Below are 16,502 nucleotides of genomic sequence, written 5' to 3'. Positions count from 1 at the left end.
ATGACATCGCAGTTGCTCAGCGCTCAGGTAACAACCAATCACCTGTTTTCTGAAGCTGAGCCATGATTGGTCGTTATCTGAGCCCTGAGCAACTGTGATGTCATTTTCAGTCGACAGCAAGTGACAAAATGGCCATACCCTGAGATGGACAAATACGGGTGGCTTTTGCTACTTAACTCATCTTCCACAAACACAGTATCAATCAGAATGCTGTGTTTTGACTAGTGGGGCTGCATACAACATATTCTTGTAAAGATTTTATTTTTGGGCCGACTTTGCTTTAAACATTTTTGAAGGGAAAAAAAAAAGGTTAGTTAGATTTAGTTTTGTCTCTGTCTCCCTTTTTTCATGTCTGTCTCGTTAGGTTTTCGTGTCCGTACTGCATTTTTAGTCGGCCCGGTCCCTTGTGTCCCATTTTTGTCTCTATGATTTTATGTGAATACAGTTCTGTGGCTGTCTTTCTGTAGAAGGAACGTTTTCTAAGGCCCCTATTATGCAATAACCACCCATTGTCCCATCTCGTTTTACATCATAAAACTCTTTTTTTCCCCTACCTAAAAACAAAGTTTTACAGACTTGACAAGTTTGATATGCCACACTTTCTACTTGCTCGTATGGCAAATCCATTGGATATGTCATACATTGATTCGGATATACAGCCAATATTGTGAACCAGCACACTGGATAACCACTTGCACGAGTGGAAGCTCAACAAATAATGCATCCTGTGTTGACAATGAAATGTAAGCGTGGACTGGCAAGAAAACAAAAAGCGATACTTAAATCAATATTGTGGATCACGATGGAAGGTGGCTATAAAACCGTATTTCTTGTTTACTGTTAATGTCAACGCTCTGCACTGTTTATTTTCTTTGTTTAATTAAGTGACAAATTACTTTTACATTGTTTGGTTTACGTAAGTGAAGCATCTATTGATGTCCTGCCTTTACACCCCGTGGTGGAAACACATTTGCTGATCTGACCAGTACGTTGATGTTGTGAAGTTAACTGTACTTGGTGAAAGCTTACGTCTGCACTGATCACTATCTCTGGGCATGGTCATCCCCTCATCCATCTTTTAAAATTATCTTGTTTACGATTTACAGATTACATTTTCAAATGACAAGATACCCTTGAAAGATGATCAAATATTTGACTGAAATTAATCATGCATTAATGGGAGTCAGTTCCTCCTCTGGTTCCAACTGAAAGACTCCTGTTCTCGTGATGAGGGGAGGGCCATTTTCCTCTTCATGTTGACTTTTGCTTTCTGAATAGGAGCTTGACAAACAGCTCAGTCAGATGGGAAAGCCTGTGTGCGATGGTTGCTCGGGAAGAGCCGGGACACACCACGACGAGGCGATTCTAGGCTTCCTTGATCCCTCTGGGTGAAGTAAATTATATCCTCTCAAGTGGTGTTCCTCCATTACTCACAAACACATGCTCCACTTCAACATCAAATAAAGTATATTGTATTCTTTAGACTCCATGTCATGTTTGAGTGAAGGATTACAATTGCCTTGTAAATGTTGCCGACTTACCTCCAAACATTCCATATTTGGTCATAGAAACAAGCAATGAAGGACGAGAACCACAAAGCTACATTTTTTCCTTGGAGAGTCATACTTGATTAATCAGAACTTGGAGAGCAAAAGTGAATAAATGTGGGATCAAGATGAGGAAAGGAGAGACAGTGAGATGAGAGTGTGTCATGCTTTCAATGTCGAGAGCGACGACTAGTAATTTCAGCAATCTTCCTGGGAAAGGCAAAGCTGCAGCCTTCTGTCAACGAGAGTGGAGTCTTTAGTCTGCCCCCCTAGACTTTCTGCATGGCGCAACATAATTCACGGGTGGCCAAACAGCTTAGTGTGGCTGAAACAGAACGAAGAAATATAACCACAGTAGCATTTATGAATGATGCTGATTGTGTGTCTTTTCACTGGCCCAACAAACCAGTGCAAAGCCAAGCATTCTAACTACCTCAAACAGTTCAGTTCATCTATTTTTTTTTCTACTCTGCAAAAAGAAAATACTCCAATGTGTGCTTGCTGTGAGCACACCGGTGCCAACGGTGACAGTTTAATGGCCATTGACTTTTAGTTGCATAAATGGACAGTAGTTGCATAAATGCATCGTTTCAATTTGAGAAGCACAAAAAGAACTTGAACTGCAGAAACGTGCAACATTCAGCCAGACATGCAGGGAAAATACAATTCTACTGACTCATTGATTTGGAAACACATCTCGGTCAGATGAAAAAAAAAGTCTGAAGTGGTGAGCTTTGACAAATGAGAATGGATCAATAGACTCCTCTGTCGATTAACCGTGGCTGTTTCTTACTGACGTAATCTTGTGGAAGAGTGTGAAAACATATTATGGCTCCAATTCACCATTTGTGCTCTGTAGGGTTTAGCATAAAGGTTGCAATTTCCAGCACATTTGGTTCAAATTAGGAAGGTCGTGCCCCACACTGGGTTTATTTGTACCACCACACCAAAATAATCACAAGGCTCTGAATGCGATGTGACAAATATTACGAGTCTGGAACGCGTTCAGCTTCTGGGCTAACTGAAAAGCGAACGCAAGTCCATTTCTTATTGTGTGAAATATCCGATTTTTGGAAATGGAAATTTGGCATGTAGGATGTGAAAATGCTTTTTGTTTCTGAAGGCAGGGCAGTGTGTCAGGATTATGTGCTACATTTGTGGTCTGGTGTGCAGAAGCAAACTAGTCTCTTGGAGGTACCGAACTCGGAGGGGGTCCGGTTGAGACAGAGAGGCTTTCATTTTGCCTAACCTCTACAGGCAAAAGAAATGCCAGGCAGGGTTTGTGTTTTCATAGCGGGTATCAAATGTGGTGAAAACGCTGAAAACATTATTGCAACCAACAACTATGTGAGCTGCTAAGACATGCAGGCATATCCTAGCATGCCAACAAAAAGAAAGAGAACACGGGGCAACCAAACGTTGACAGGCCTAACCAAAACCAGGTTGTAGATTGCATGACAGATGTTTGAGTTTGTACTGGGCAGCTGTCCCGGTTTTGTTCTTTAAGGAGGTCGTTGACGGAGGTGCAGTCGCACTACCCGAAGAGACCCAAAGCCACAATCAGTTAAATCATATAAAAGGCCTTGTTTTGATCTGCTCTCTTGCTTTCAGCTCAAGGAATGTCAGTCAAGAAACAAACAAAAAAACACTAAAAGAGTTGCAAAGGAAGACAGCTGTGAAGCACAAAAACATGAACAAATGATACAAAAGAGGACAACAGACATATTACACGGTGTTTATGTACTAGAGAGATAAAATAGAGTGTTTGCGTTTTCTTTATTTTCCAAGTCGTAGTCCCAAAAGTAAAGGGCCATGTGTTAGATCAAGTGTGAGGGGAAGTCAGCATGCCTTTGCTGAGAGGTAGCAGCTGTTGGCCTGATATAGAAGACTTGCTGTTGCACACAGACTCCCTTTCCAGAAAAGACCGCAAAGTGTATAAGATAGTAAAATTCACATTTTCACTTATGCCATGAGAAAATAAATCAGAGCTTCTGTAATTGAATTCAATAATGGTGTCAAATTTCCAACAGAATATTAAGGCTAGGCTTGTGGCTTTATCTACTTCAGTATGTCTTGAGGTGGAATCCTGAGCTCACATGCTCTCATATTTTCCATGTTTTGTATGCACTTATCAGCAAAATGTGTCCTGGTAGGATAAGGCTATATGCCATTATGAAATCAAACTGGAAAATATCTGTTTTGAATCGGCTCCAGCTCTGTTGAAGGTTTATGACGTTGTATGTGACTTTGTGACGAGGGAAATCAGTGAACTAAGAATGTAACATGTAAAAAAAAAAAAAAAAAAAAAAAGACTTTGCACTTGAAATAATAGCAAAATAAAGGCTTCCCTGCTGCCTCCCTTGATCATTTTCCATCGCTCCACTGACATAGAGGAGGGTGTGTGAAAACTACAGTGACAAAAGGTTTAATTTTCTGGAGTTTAAAAGTCTGCCCAAGGCAGCTGGGCGGATGGCGCAGCACTAAAAAGCCTATTGTCCTGCCAGGATAGGCATGACGTTAGAGACATTAGATGTTATATTACACTTCTTGTTCTTTTCATGGCCCGCTTTAGCTTTGTGCTTTGAGGCTACTGTTTTCATAAGACGGCAATGAGAGAAAAATATTCCCTTTCAACTGAGCTGGGAACGCTTCCTCAGAAAGATACTTTACCACCTGCACATATCAATCAACCATTTGGCCTTTGCAATATGGAGACGAAAGGCTGCCTCAGCACGTCGGGCAGTGTATTTGTACTGCTAAACGCTACATACAGCATTCTGTATATTCTGCATATGAGCAGGCAATGAAGATATCGTTCTTGACACCTTGGCGTTGATCTTGGCACAGGTCTCTGCAGGCTCACTTGGTGGTCCTGAGCGTCTCCTGAACCTGACAGTTATTTTCTCTGCTAAAGCACTATCGTATGACAGAATTGAAAGCAATTGATGGGCTCAAACTTTTCTGCCCCAGGTGCAAGATGCACTGATGTAAGAACACAACGAATAAAAGCAACTGTTAAAAAAAAATGTCCGTCTGAATAAATTGTCAAACAACAGTGCAAAATAAGATAAGATAAGATAAGATAAGAATGCCTTTATTGATCCCACAGTGGGGAAATTTTCGTTGTTACAGTAGCAAAGATATAGGTCACACAGGGGCGGCGGCATAATGTGGCCATTAATGTATAACATTGACGGCAAACATTTAGAATCAAACCTATGTAGATATACGCAGTAACATGTGTATATACACATGTGTATACACACCAACCTACATCTACATCTAAAAGACATCATAACAATGTTTTGTAACAATGTAAAATGCTCTCCATAGAGAATATAAACCACCATGAATGTATAAGAGGACTCTTAAGACAGGGAAATATGCCTTGCAGCAGGACCACTTGTGTATTTTAGGGGGCGGGGGGTGGGGGGCATTGAGAAAGAGCTCACTGTAGAGGTACTTTTCCAACTAGGAGAGGAAGAGGGGCGGGGGGGGGGAATACAACATGAGCCACTCGCTAGCTCCTGGCTGTTCGTCAAAAAAGGAAAGAGGAAGTCTTGAATGAGGCAAAACTTAAAAAGAAACATCTCTCTCAAGGGAGCAAGAGAAAGGCCAATGCAAAGCGGCAAGGCAGAGGCGTCGAGCCACGCTAACAGACAGCGCTCTCTATCTATTTGCACACATTTGCATGAGAAAAGGCAGCACAGCGGGCACCAGTTCCACTAGTTGGCGGGTAAATGGAAGTGACCTCTCCACCTCCTCGAGAGAGTCTTGGAAGAATACGAGCGGTGGCAGCTTCAAACAGGCAGCTTTAGCACATGTATCACTGGGAAAGGAGTTGATGTAGTCCAATTAGCTGAGATATTGCTGAACATCTGTCTTGTACAGGAGAGCCAATTATGTTCAGAGATTCTTTACATCTGTGAAGTCCTAGCGGAATGTTACAAAATGAAACTCAACATCTGTTGGTGGCAGTGCTGGCCATTGCCCCAGTATAGCAGGTATGAAGTAGTGAAAGGGTTGAATGTATCGATATACTGGTCCTATTCATTTTACATAATGGAAACATGTCCCAGCACATTTTTTTTTATCATTGTGTGACTCAAATGTGGACCAAAATGTGTGTGTTAAGTGCAGCAGAAAGCATGCAGCAGTACTCTGACCTTTAATCTCTAACTAGGTAGAAAGTAAGGAGGTTGTAAAAAAAAAGTAATAATAAAAAAATAAATAAATAAATAAATTTTCGGGTAAACAAGTCAAGTTATTTTCCGGAATTAAAATGGTTGAAGCAACAGATGAAGGACAAGTAGAGATTAAAGTCACACACTGCGGTGGGAACAAAAAGATGAAGTCATTTTAAGCAATAACATTTTAAGCAGTTTCTCTAAGATGTTTTGACTGATGTGGAAATTAGTGAGGGTTGAAAGCCCAACTCTTGAACAAAAACATATTTGATTCACTGTCAGCCTGAATCATAATTTTAATATAATTAAACTCATTGGAGTGTTGGAGATCTTATCTGTAAAGGGTATACACCCGACTGCAGTGTACTATCAAGATGTTGGCACAAACTGAGTCAAATTTGAAGAGAAATATACAACTTTGGCCTTGAATCATGAATTGAATGCTTAGACTATTTTGATTTATTCCGAACATCGCCTCTGTGGTTTGGCAGCCCGTTTCTTCATTTAATAGATAGCCTTCCACTTTTCAGGCCATCCATTGCCAATCCCCATTCATTTTCTGTGCTTGGCAAGAATTTGTTCTAAGTGGAATCATACATAAAAATAACAAACCAACATGATGAAGATCATTACCATGTTGCAATACTTAAGTTTCATATTTTGGGGTAAAACAGCGCTAACCTGCTGTCGAAAGGAAGCTTGTCAAACATACTACATTTTATAAGAGAGCTACCATTTGTGAGTTGGAATGGCAAAAACTGATAGTAAGACCATCATTTTACTACAATTTCAGGTCAGATGAAAACTCAATTGCCGTCTGGCTGTTGTAAATTATGTCCACTTCAAATTTGGGAATGTGCTGGATACGTTCTTTTTCTTGAAGTCTGCATTACAAAATGCCTTAGAACCCACAGGAATTCAACAGGATGGGGATATGATTGTACCCGCTCCATGCTAAAACCATCTTGACCCAGATAGAGCCAGAGATAAGGAAGGTAGAAAGAGCCATCGAGCCTGGTGGTGGTTTCAGTAGAGCGCCGGGAGGGAAGGAAACAGCCATTACAGCCAGTCTGTTAATCAGCCTATTAGGGTTTAATTGAGGGTAGTTAATTAGGAGTCAGTGGGCAGTCTGTGCTCGGGGGTCAGAGGCTGACATGAGAAGCAGCTGGCTGAGCAACCTGAGCCGATTGTTGCCGATCTGTTTTGCACAAGGCCAGTGACTGACTGGCAAGAAAATTTTCTTTAATTACACTTGTCTATTTCTGCTACCTTTTTAAGGCGTTTAGGTGTCATAAATGAACCCACTACCCCCTAAGAACTAGGAGCCAGCCAATGGCTGTGTCGCAGCCGAGCAAACACATTTACAGTAGACCCAGACTGGATGTCTCCACAGAAATCAAGCGCCGGCTTGCCTTTGAAGACCCCGCCGGTTTAAAGTGAGTGGAAAATACGATATTGTGTGTGTGTGTGGTGTGGGACACAGACAAAAACTGCAGTCTGGCTGGAGTGAGGCGTAAGCTCACCTCACACCATCTCCACACTGAAACGACTACACATCTTATAAATCCCCCCTCGCCCCCATAAGGAGCACTAGAAAACAAAGATGTGCTTGTCCTCACTCCCTAAAACTAGCTCTGCGTAGAGCCACTAACACCAGAAGCGGAGTATAGCCTCTTTAAAGTTAAATTTGATTTAATGTCCTCTTCCTGCCTCATCTGGACCATGGGACACTGGAATGTGATGTGGCTACCGACAAGGCTTGGATTGCTTAGTCTGGGATGGATTCATCCTGTCTGGGTCCAGAGTGGAGCAAGACCGCATTCAGGTTGTTCATCAGGGGAGTAAACACATAGCGTGCAAAGAGCCTAAAATCCAATAAAAGGTTTGACAAAGAACTGCCTCTTGCCTCGGAATACCAAACAACATGTGATCCTCCTTAGGGAAATAACTTGCTTGTCTGTTCCGCTTAGCCCCACAGCTCCAAAATAATGGAGGAAAGACCTGCTGAGGATGCCATGTGCGGCGTCAAATTATGTCACGTTCTTACGCCAAAGGAATGCTATATAGACTCATAAGAAACGCAACTGCAAAACTCTGCACTTGGCATTTATTTCCGGAGCATCTTTACACCTAATTACGAAAGAATTGCAATCTAGATGTATCATAATCGATCCTCCCATCAACTAATAAGGACATACATAAAACAACGAGTCAGCAGTATTGTTTGAACAAAAAGGGATTTTCCCGGAACTGTTCAGTTAGAGGTATGGAACTGTCCAAGATGTCTTGGTTAGTTGAAAATGTAATTTAAGGAGCTATTTAAAATATATTCGAAATATAATCTTCCAAAAACTCGAGGCATCACTTGTAAAGAAAATGAATAATGTGGCATTACAGAGTGAAAAAAAAACAAAACATCTGGAATGTCCAAAAGAAAAAACGTGAGGTTGCTAACGCGGCATTTAGTTTCAACATCTCCACAAACTCGCCATAACTTAACCCTTGCACAATGAAAACAAATGAAAAATAAAGCCGTAGGGGCTTGCATACCTACGACAAAGCTCAATTTACATTTCTGTCAGGAACTGTTAAGTGCGGCCTGGCCTGGCTGACGTGCTTTAAAAGCTGTCTCCTGCACGGTGACTTGATACTTAAGGAACTGCAGGGAAGTTTAGGGTGTTTAGTGGCGCACTGTGGGTAAGTTCGGAACTCGGAGCACAAGTGACAAGTAAGAAACTGCAGCTGTGTGGTGGTTAAAAATTGGAGTCCACAGTAGAGACATCATTCAACTTCAAAGGCACTCTTTTGCAGCACTAATGAGGTAAGGCCGAGCGCGCACATGAAGACAATTGGGATGTTTTTGTCCCGGTTTGCCCCTTCTTGACCAAGGATATCAAACACCCGACTATCTTATACCTAATTTATAAGATCGTCCTATAAGATTATCTTTATGTCTTAGCTGTGTTAAGAGTAGATTTGTACACAATAAGTCCTGATGTGTGGGGACAATTAATGACAGGAAACGGTGGTAAATAAAATATGCCCTCCTCGATGTCTTTTTTTCGGGTTTAAAAGTATTTTCTTGCCAACATTGCCATTGTACAACACTCCCGCTTTCAGTCTTTTTTAAGAAACACTCAGATAATATTGCCGGAAATTTGGGAGTTTTTGTTCCTGGTTTTGGAGAGCTCAAGTGTGAGACTTTGTTTCAAGATCAGTGATGCAGTATCTGAATGTGTGTGTTGCTCTATGTTGAGATTTTGGCTAGATTTAGTTTTGGTATGTTTTCCTTGTGTGCCGTGTGTCTCGTTAGGTTGTTTTGCGTTCACCTGTGCTCGTCAAGCCGGTCCCTTGCGTATTCCAATCAGCTCTGTCAGTCACTTGTGCCTTGTCCAGGTGTTTTTCGTTGTGTGGTCAGTTGGTTTGTATTTTGTTCCCTGCTTTCTTTCAGTCCTTGTAGGTTCATTGTTTGATTGTTGTCTCTGTCCTTCCATGCTGAGTGTTTTTGTTTTGGTACTTTGAACCTTACTCTGGACTTTATTTGGGTTTTTTTTTATTAATCCAAGCACCTTGTTGACCTTTTTGTTCTTTTGAAATGATTTTTTTTTTTTTTGTAGTAAACACCTACCTCACCTCACTGCTTCCCTGAAATAGGGTCTTTAACACTGCCAAACTGTAACACAGATCACACAACACGACCAAAACAGTTCAATACCTGATTTTCTGTCTTAGTGTGGGGTCTATCACTGATTAAAAAAATAGCTTTTGAGATTTGGAAAATTCTCCCGCGTGTACCAGGCCTAAGCAGTTCATTTCAGTGCAACGTGTACATTTTGCCCCCATACCATCTGATTTTGGGAATGAGTTGTGGCAAATTAGGCAAAAACATAGTAACATAGTAAATCATGATGAATATATATTCTGTAGTTTAGCTGGATTGTGTTTTACATCACCAGATGCGGTCAACCGTTTTAAACATATATTCATTATGCTAGAGTAAGGCGCTAAGAGGGGCTGAGCTATGATACAAACACGTTATTTACACATTTATACACATTATTTTGGAGACCAAACAGTGGCTAAAAGAGAAACCATCATTTGTAACAAACCGGAGCTTTGCAGACACGAACACGACTGCAACCTTTGGACAGTGCTTTTCGACAATTTGCCTCACGGCCTTGTTAAGACTGAAATAAAAGGTTCTTTTGTGGAATTGTGCCCCTCCATTCTGCACTCAGCAGTTCAGAAGTGTATACATTTATATAAATATTGTCTTAGCTGGAACACATTCCTGCTGGCTGGCCCCCCCTCCTTCTCCTCTAAAAGACATGCATACACATAAAGCCATACCTGCCATATTAGAATTGGCGTTTCACTGTGTCCGTTTATTTTAAAGTAGTTGTTGCTGTTTGCCCTTTGTGACCCAAGAATGTTTGCTGAGGATTTACAAGGTGACATTTACAACGGCAGTCCAGGTGTCACCATTCTCTTCCTATTTTCACACTCTTTCAAACGCTTTGCCTACGTAGAACTCTTCCCCTTCATCATGAAGAGCTCAGGCACACACACTGTTGGACTGCGACGCACGTTGCTCATTTTATAGTTGGAAAAATCAAAAAGGTCATTTTTATGACAAAAGTCTGAATTGGGATAAAATATATTGCTTTAAAATAAAAACCTTGTAAGGTGTGTCCACTTTCAAGTTTGACTTGTTAATGTGTGAATTTGTGTATCCTGCTCCACCTACTGTCAACACTGCAAAGCTGACTGCATACAGTAACTACAAATAAAAACATGTTCTTTATTTTCTTTTTTTTTCAGGAGCAAGAAAATTAGATATTTGATTAAAAAAAAAAACAATATGTCATTTTAGTATATTTAGCTTTTGTAACTATTATTGCATGTCGTAACTTTTGTGTTTTATCATGTTTAAGTGGACTTACACTGTACAGAATGAATGCATAACAAACATGGAGAAGGCTACAAAGATTTCTAATTAAGTACTTGGACATCGGATAGCCGTGGTATGGCACACGATGACATGACGATTTTGATATTCTTTCCCACCCCTGTTTTGTGTTTTGGGGTAATGAAATTATACTGCTCATCGGTCTCTATTTACAATGTCTGGGAGCGTGCTATGAGTCCACCTTACCTACACACTAGTTAAGAGAATAGCAAATTGGTGCTAGCTGTACTTGTTTTGATTAACCAAATAACACCATATTTGAATAATAAACATTATATATTGAAGTGATGATTGGCAATCAAGGTTTAATTTGGCTTGTCTAATTGATGTACAGTAGGCAGGTCACAATTAGGTGGCTAAATTAGCCTTTGAAAAGCAGTATGCTGATTTCCATGTAAAACCTCACAGTAATACTTTCTATTAAAAGCCTAAAGGGAAACACCGTGTTTTAACTTGCAAATCAAAAAAGAAAACTTTAAAGAAGTGAAAACGGACAAAAAAAAATCTGGCTACCCGATGGCTAATATTTTTCATCTTGTGAAGGTCTTTAGAAAATGTGAACGTCGCTCAAGCTTTTCTGCCTGAACAAGGGTGCATTCATGTGCTGATTCATAACAGCTCCGTTTGAGGAAAGCCATCTGCTATCACACCCCGTCGCTAAGAGCCTCTTGTAGAAGTACGAGCCGTGGCTCATCATGTACATGTTACATCCATATAGACTTACTGGAATTAACACTTCCACTCCAGTGCTGGTGTTTCTGCCTCATCAGGTGTTACGTGCTGTAGGCTGTTTCTTGTTGTTTTACTTGACACTTAATGCCAATGAAAGGGTTGCTTTGTGCCTGTAATTGCTACAATTATTGCTTGCAGTCTTTCATAGACACATACTGTAGGTTATTTTTATTACTGTGAAGAGAAACCAGAAAGGCAAGCCTATATTGTTTGGGCAATATGGATTCAGTTTCTTCAATAAAGCAAACATAGCAAACCGGAGTTCACCTTCCGTCAACCGTACAACCAATACAATTGCAAGCTTGTCATGATGTGTTTGAAGTGACTTTTAAAAGTATATGTCATTGAAGTATTTTCTCAAGCAAGCCAAAAAGAGAATACTCGAAACAGGACCCACCACTACTATCAGCAAAGGTGGGAATTCCCTCCCTGGGAAGATGGTAGGACGGAGGACGAGAACTCTTTTAAAAAGGACGGACAAAGCAAGGACGGAGGTAGGTTTTCATCCGTCCCTCTAATCGTCCCTAGTCGACGAGGGAAAAAAAAACTCACTGAACACTGCACTGGTAGTATAGTAGTACATACTACTGCCTTGCAGAAATCTGCCACCATTGCTGAACAAATGGCAGTCCCTCAGGGAGGGTATCAGGCGTAAAAACTGTGCCAAATGGATCATACGAGTGATTCGCTGATGGGAGGAGACAAAAGTCAATGACATTGTCCTGAGCCCCTCAAAGAATTGACACTTCATGGGGCTCTTTACCACATTCTGAGGCTCAGGTCCCAAGCCTCAGTTCCTTGTGACGGATAGATTATTGTACTTCTGCAAACATCATTTTAATTACGTACACAGCTGACAAGTGAGCACAAACATCATTGTTATGGACTTGAAAACAACATTCTCTCCATCATCATTTGAGTCCCGCGACCTCTATGTAAGCATGTAGTTTTCTAGCACAGGAATGACAGACAGGGGAGTATTTTCTTCTAAGCGTTTCCCACAAACATCTTTATCGGAGCATTGGTCAAAATGCTTGGGGCAATTTCATCGAGGTTTGACATCAAAGTCTGTGACAAACCATATTTGTCATCTTGCGGCGTGCGGAAATCCACACTTGTAATCCACAGTAATTCCTTTGTTCAGTAAAGCCATTGTGTAAAATTGGGACTGACAACGCTTCCATGAAAGCAAGCTTTGTGTTAGTTGAGTTTTTGAACGCACAAGTTGACCTTAGGGTTAGAGGGCCTTTTGACACAGGATTTTGCTAAGAAGCGAGTAGGATCTCACTCTGTCAATCTTTCGTAAGCATCATTGCAGTGAGAGAGCTGACACTGGACTCTTTCTCACTGAGAAGAGTCAACTTGTTGTGCCCAGAGGTGGATGGAGTACCCAAAATTTTTACTCAAGTGCACTGTTATTTTACAATAACATGACTCAAGTAAAAGTCAAAGGTAGTACTTCAAATAATTACTTGGGTAAGATTTAGTAAGTATCCAGTGAAATTACTGCTAAAGTATTCAAGTGTGAGTCACTTTTATGTATTAATTTTCAAGCATGACGGACTAATAGACATTAGGAATGTGCAAATTAGGATCTTGCCAAACAATATCACTGTAATTAAAACATAAATAACATAAAATTAACACAAATTTCGCCTGAAGAAATAGTCTTAAATGAACTTTCGATGTTTACACTCTTGAAACAGCACAATAGACTCACTTGGCAGCAATTACACAGGCAAATCAACGCAACAAAGTTGGTCGACGGAAACGCACACGGAAGCCCGTTTAAAATGATAGACGGACCGACCTATAGGCGATTACTATTTGCAGGGCATTGAGCTGGGCATTTTACTACAAATTGAGCGTCCGTTATCTGTCTTCTGTCTGCAGCGTGGGTACACTTCCGTCGTCCGTCATTCGCCATATTTTTTCCGGGGTGAAAAATATAGAACCCGTCTAAAGGCTGGTCCGCTTCTAATTATAAAAGGGCCTCTATCTGCGATCCTAAACTTTTCACGAGCAGCCCCCTGGCTCTCTATGATTGGCCAAGTGGAGTCAAACATCGTAAATGGTTACTTTGGATTAGTGAAACAAAGTCATGTGACAGTGCCCGAGGTACAATCTCTCTGTAGATTGTGCAAGAATGACACGGTAGATAGATTTAAAAAATCCTTAATGGAACGGAGTGAAAATATCTTTTGGTTTTCACAAAAATACTCAGGTAAAAGTAAAACCACTCTGGCAAGTAAAATGTAATCTTGGTCTAGCTGCAATGTCTGCAGCGTTGAACTGAAGAACTCAATGTTAGAACGCTTTGCCGCTGCACACCGGACTCATATTCTTGGCAACAGTTAAATCCCAAAATGCTGATTTGAGGTGTCATGTTGTCATTTTGATGTGATTTGTGCGCTCACTGAGACATAAATATTCAGTGAGTGTTGATAGGCATGATACATCATCCAACTTCCCATCTGCAATATCATTTGCAATTTTCCCTTTTGCATGACTGGAGCGGGAGTCACATACCTCAATAATCCGGTCGTGGATTTGAAGGCCGTCTTCCTTGTCGGCTGGTCCACTCTCAATGATTTTGGACACAAAGATCCCCTCATTTGAAGTGCTGTCATTATCATCCTATGGAGGAAATTACATACATCACACTCAGAAGTGATCATGACATATGCAGACTGTGAAATTTACAGCTCGTAGGCTATGTTTGAAAAAAAAAAAAATAGTTTTGGGGGTTAGGAACATGCAATTAAACTCCTACTGTGCCGCCATTAAAATGGGCCCACATCAAATGATCTCATTTTGTAAGGCTACTAGTTACAAATTACTAGTTCAAAAAACACGATGAATGAATGAAAGTTACCGGTACTTGTTTTCAAAATTATAAGAACGGAACGGAAGTATATTTAATGTTAAACCCTTTAATTAGCCGTGCATTTAAGTTTGTGATATAACACATCCACGCTGTGGCATGATTATCTGCAAAACCATAACAGGCAGGGCATGAGAAAACTCAGAAGGAACATCATGAAGTGCACATGCTGTGTGCACCACAGTGCAAGCGCATTTTCATTGAAGTCCTCATGTGCCAAATTATAACTAACAATTAAGAATCTGCTTTCTTCCTCGTACACTGCAGCATACAGTCGCAGTGTTGACACTGCTCCACTGCAAATTACTCTACAAACTCTTTGCCCTACGACTAACCCATGACATGTGCAGACAAACAAGGTCGAGTGGAGACCACAAAATCTGGCAGCTGATTGCTGGTAGCAGCCATTCCTAAACGACAGCCACATGAAAAACGTATGTCAGAAGCTAAATGGACATTAGCTCTCCCTATCTTAATGAATAGCCTCTTCCACAGACTGTTGGTTTTTGAGGTTGGTAGAAAAAGCAAAGGCCAAGTATTATGTCAGCTCTTTTATAGGCTCGATGCGTGGGCCTTTCATGACAGCAAGTAGCGTTGGCAAAAAGGAGACTTTTATGCTTCAATCTCTTTATAGTTTCCTGTCATAAAAAGTTTCAATGTCATAATCTTTGTCGCCACAGAAAATGGCGTCTCCGTGGCTATGGAAAGCTAGTTAAGACTTGAGTGGAGTCCGAGTGAAACAGATAGCGATAGCACCACTTTGCTTCCGCAGCAGCACAAACAATTCGCGTGTTAACGGGTTTTATTCCAAGTGTGTGGCATCATATTCAAATTCAGACCTGAATTAGAATACATAACAGCGCGGGAAATTACAGACCAGACAAAGCAACCTTTGGTTTTTACCTCACCGCCAAAATTTCCTCAATTACAGGCACAAGTCAGGTTACAGACATGACCCCGTATTTAACGCTCATAAAAGTAATTATAGTATTTTTTTAATCTGTAATGTGCCTAAACCTCAACTGAACCGAATATCAGCACAATGAAACGTAATAACGCAGTCCAATTCATTCACAGGCAGAAAACATGCCGGACCATCTTAACTCAGTCTTCCACGGGAGGATTGCGGTGCTTCAAGTGTGTGCTTTACATTCCTGGGTTGACATATGACACTTGTCTGATCACTAGGGGGGAGATGAAACCTCCAAGACGGTCTGCTTTTAACCTACCGCACATGGCTTTCCTCCCATGATGTTAAACCCCAGCGATCCGCCCTCACGAAGAAGGACAACTGCCACACTTTTAGTGTCTCTTTCCTACGGACACATAGAGGAGAGACACGTGGATAAATGCAGCAGGTGACTTCGAATATTCCAGCATTGGCTCACATTCACTTAGAGAACATATCTACAGAATAGGAAAATGAAGATCTTCTGAAGTGGAAACTACATCTTAGGGAAAAATAGAACACCAATACGTAACAAAAACCTAGAGGTCGACGCGACATTGTGCATGATGTCAAGCAAGTCATTGGGGTTGATTTTGATAAATGACTTCATCATATCATCTCAAACTTCAACTTCGTTAGCATCTGAAAGATTAAATCCACAATTTGTATTTTCTTTTGTCATGAACATAGTCTGACTGCTATGTTTTATGACCATTCAGGAGACAATATCTCCTCCTCCTGGTTGGTGGTCTGATATGCCCCGAAAAAGTAGCAATTGCGTGAAAATGTAAACTAACCAAAACACGCAAGTGGAAAACACACAATTACAACACGTTATCGATTGTTACTTTCCACTCTGGAAATGACAGAGAATGAATTCTACTTTTTTTAAACGTCTGAATGTGGACTCAACATTTTACACAACCAGACAATATTGGACAATTGTGTACGAAGCTTTAATAAGCTGATCTTTACAGAGCAACTGGGTTGCTCCCAAGCTAACACTCCATACATATTACGCTGACTAAATATAAAGCACAGATATTATCGGCATGTACAGTGCCCTGACTGCCAAAGACTCAAAAAAGGCCATCATGTGCTGTCAGGCCGTTGAGGAATGCGCAGCCCTGCATTGTATCACGCCACCATTAGCAACACGTGCTTTCACCTCGGCAAGGCAGGCACTTCAGCAAAAAGTGCAGAGGGCAAGAAGTTCAAAAATAAGACAAAGCTG

At 40.9% G+C, this 16,502-nt stretch overlaps 1 protein-coding gene across 2 annotated transcripts in view; it reads right to left on the bottom strand.

Moving 5' to 3' along the window:
* pdzrn3b (PDZ domain containing RING finger 3b) overlaps positions 1-16,502 on the bottom strand; it is a 74,835-nt gene that overhangs the window by 55,042 nt on the left and 3,291 nt on the right. The window contains exons 2-3 of one of the 2 annotated variants that reach the window (XM_086041492.1): positions 15,549-15,635; positions 13,965-14,072 (exon numbers count right to left, since the gene is read on the bottom strand). In XM_086041492.1, the coding sequence (XP_085897618.1) occupies positions 13,965-14,072; positions 15,549-15,635 (195 nt within the window). The remainder of the gene's footprint in view (positions 1-13,964; positions 14,073-15,548; positions 15,636-16,502) is intronic. The other variant, XM_086041493.1, reaches the window with a different exon arrangement.

The sequence above is a fragment of the Filicampus tigris genome, chromosome 9 (genome assembly GCF_054856515.1).
Source record: "Filicampus tigris isolate MCC_2025a chromosome 9, RoL_Ftig_1.0, whole genome shotgun sequence".
NCBI lineage: Eukaryota > Metazoa > Chordata > Actinopteri > Syngnathiformes > Syngnathidae > Filicampus > Filicampus tigris.
The sequence above is the reverse complement of the archived record's forward strand: the minus strand, read 5'-3'. Positions and strand labels throughout refer to the sequence as shown.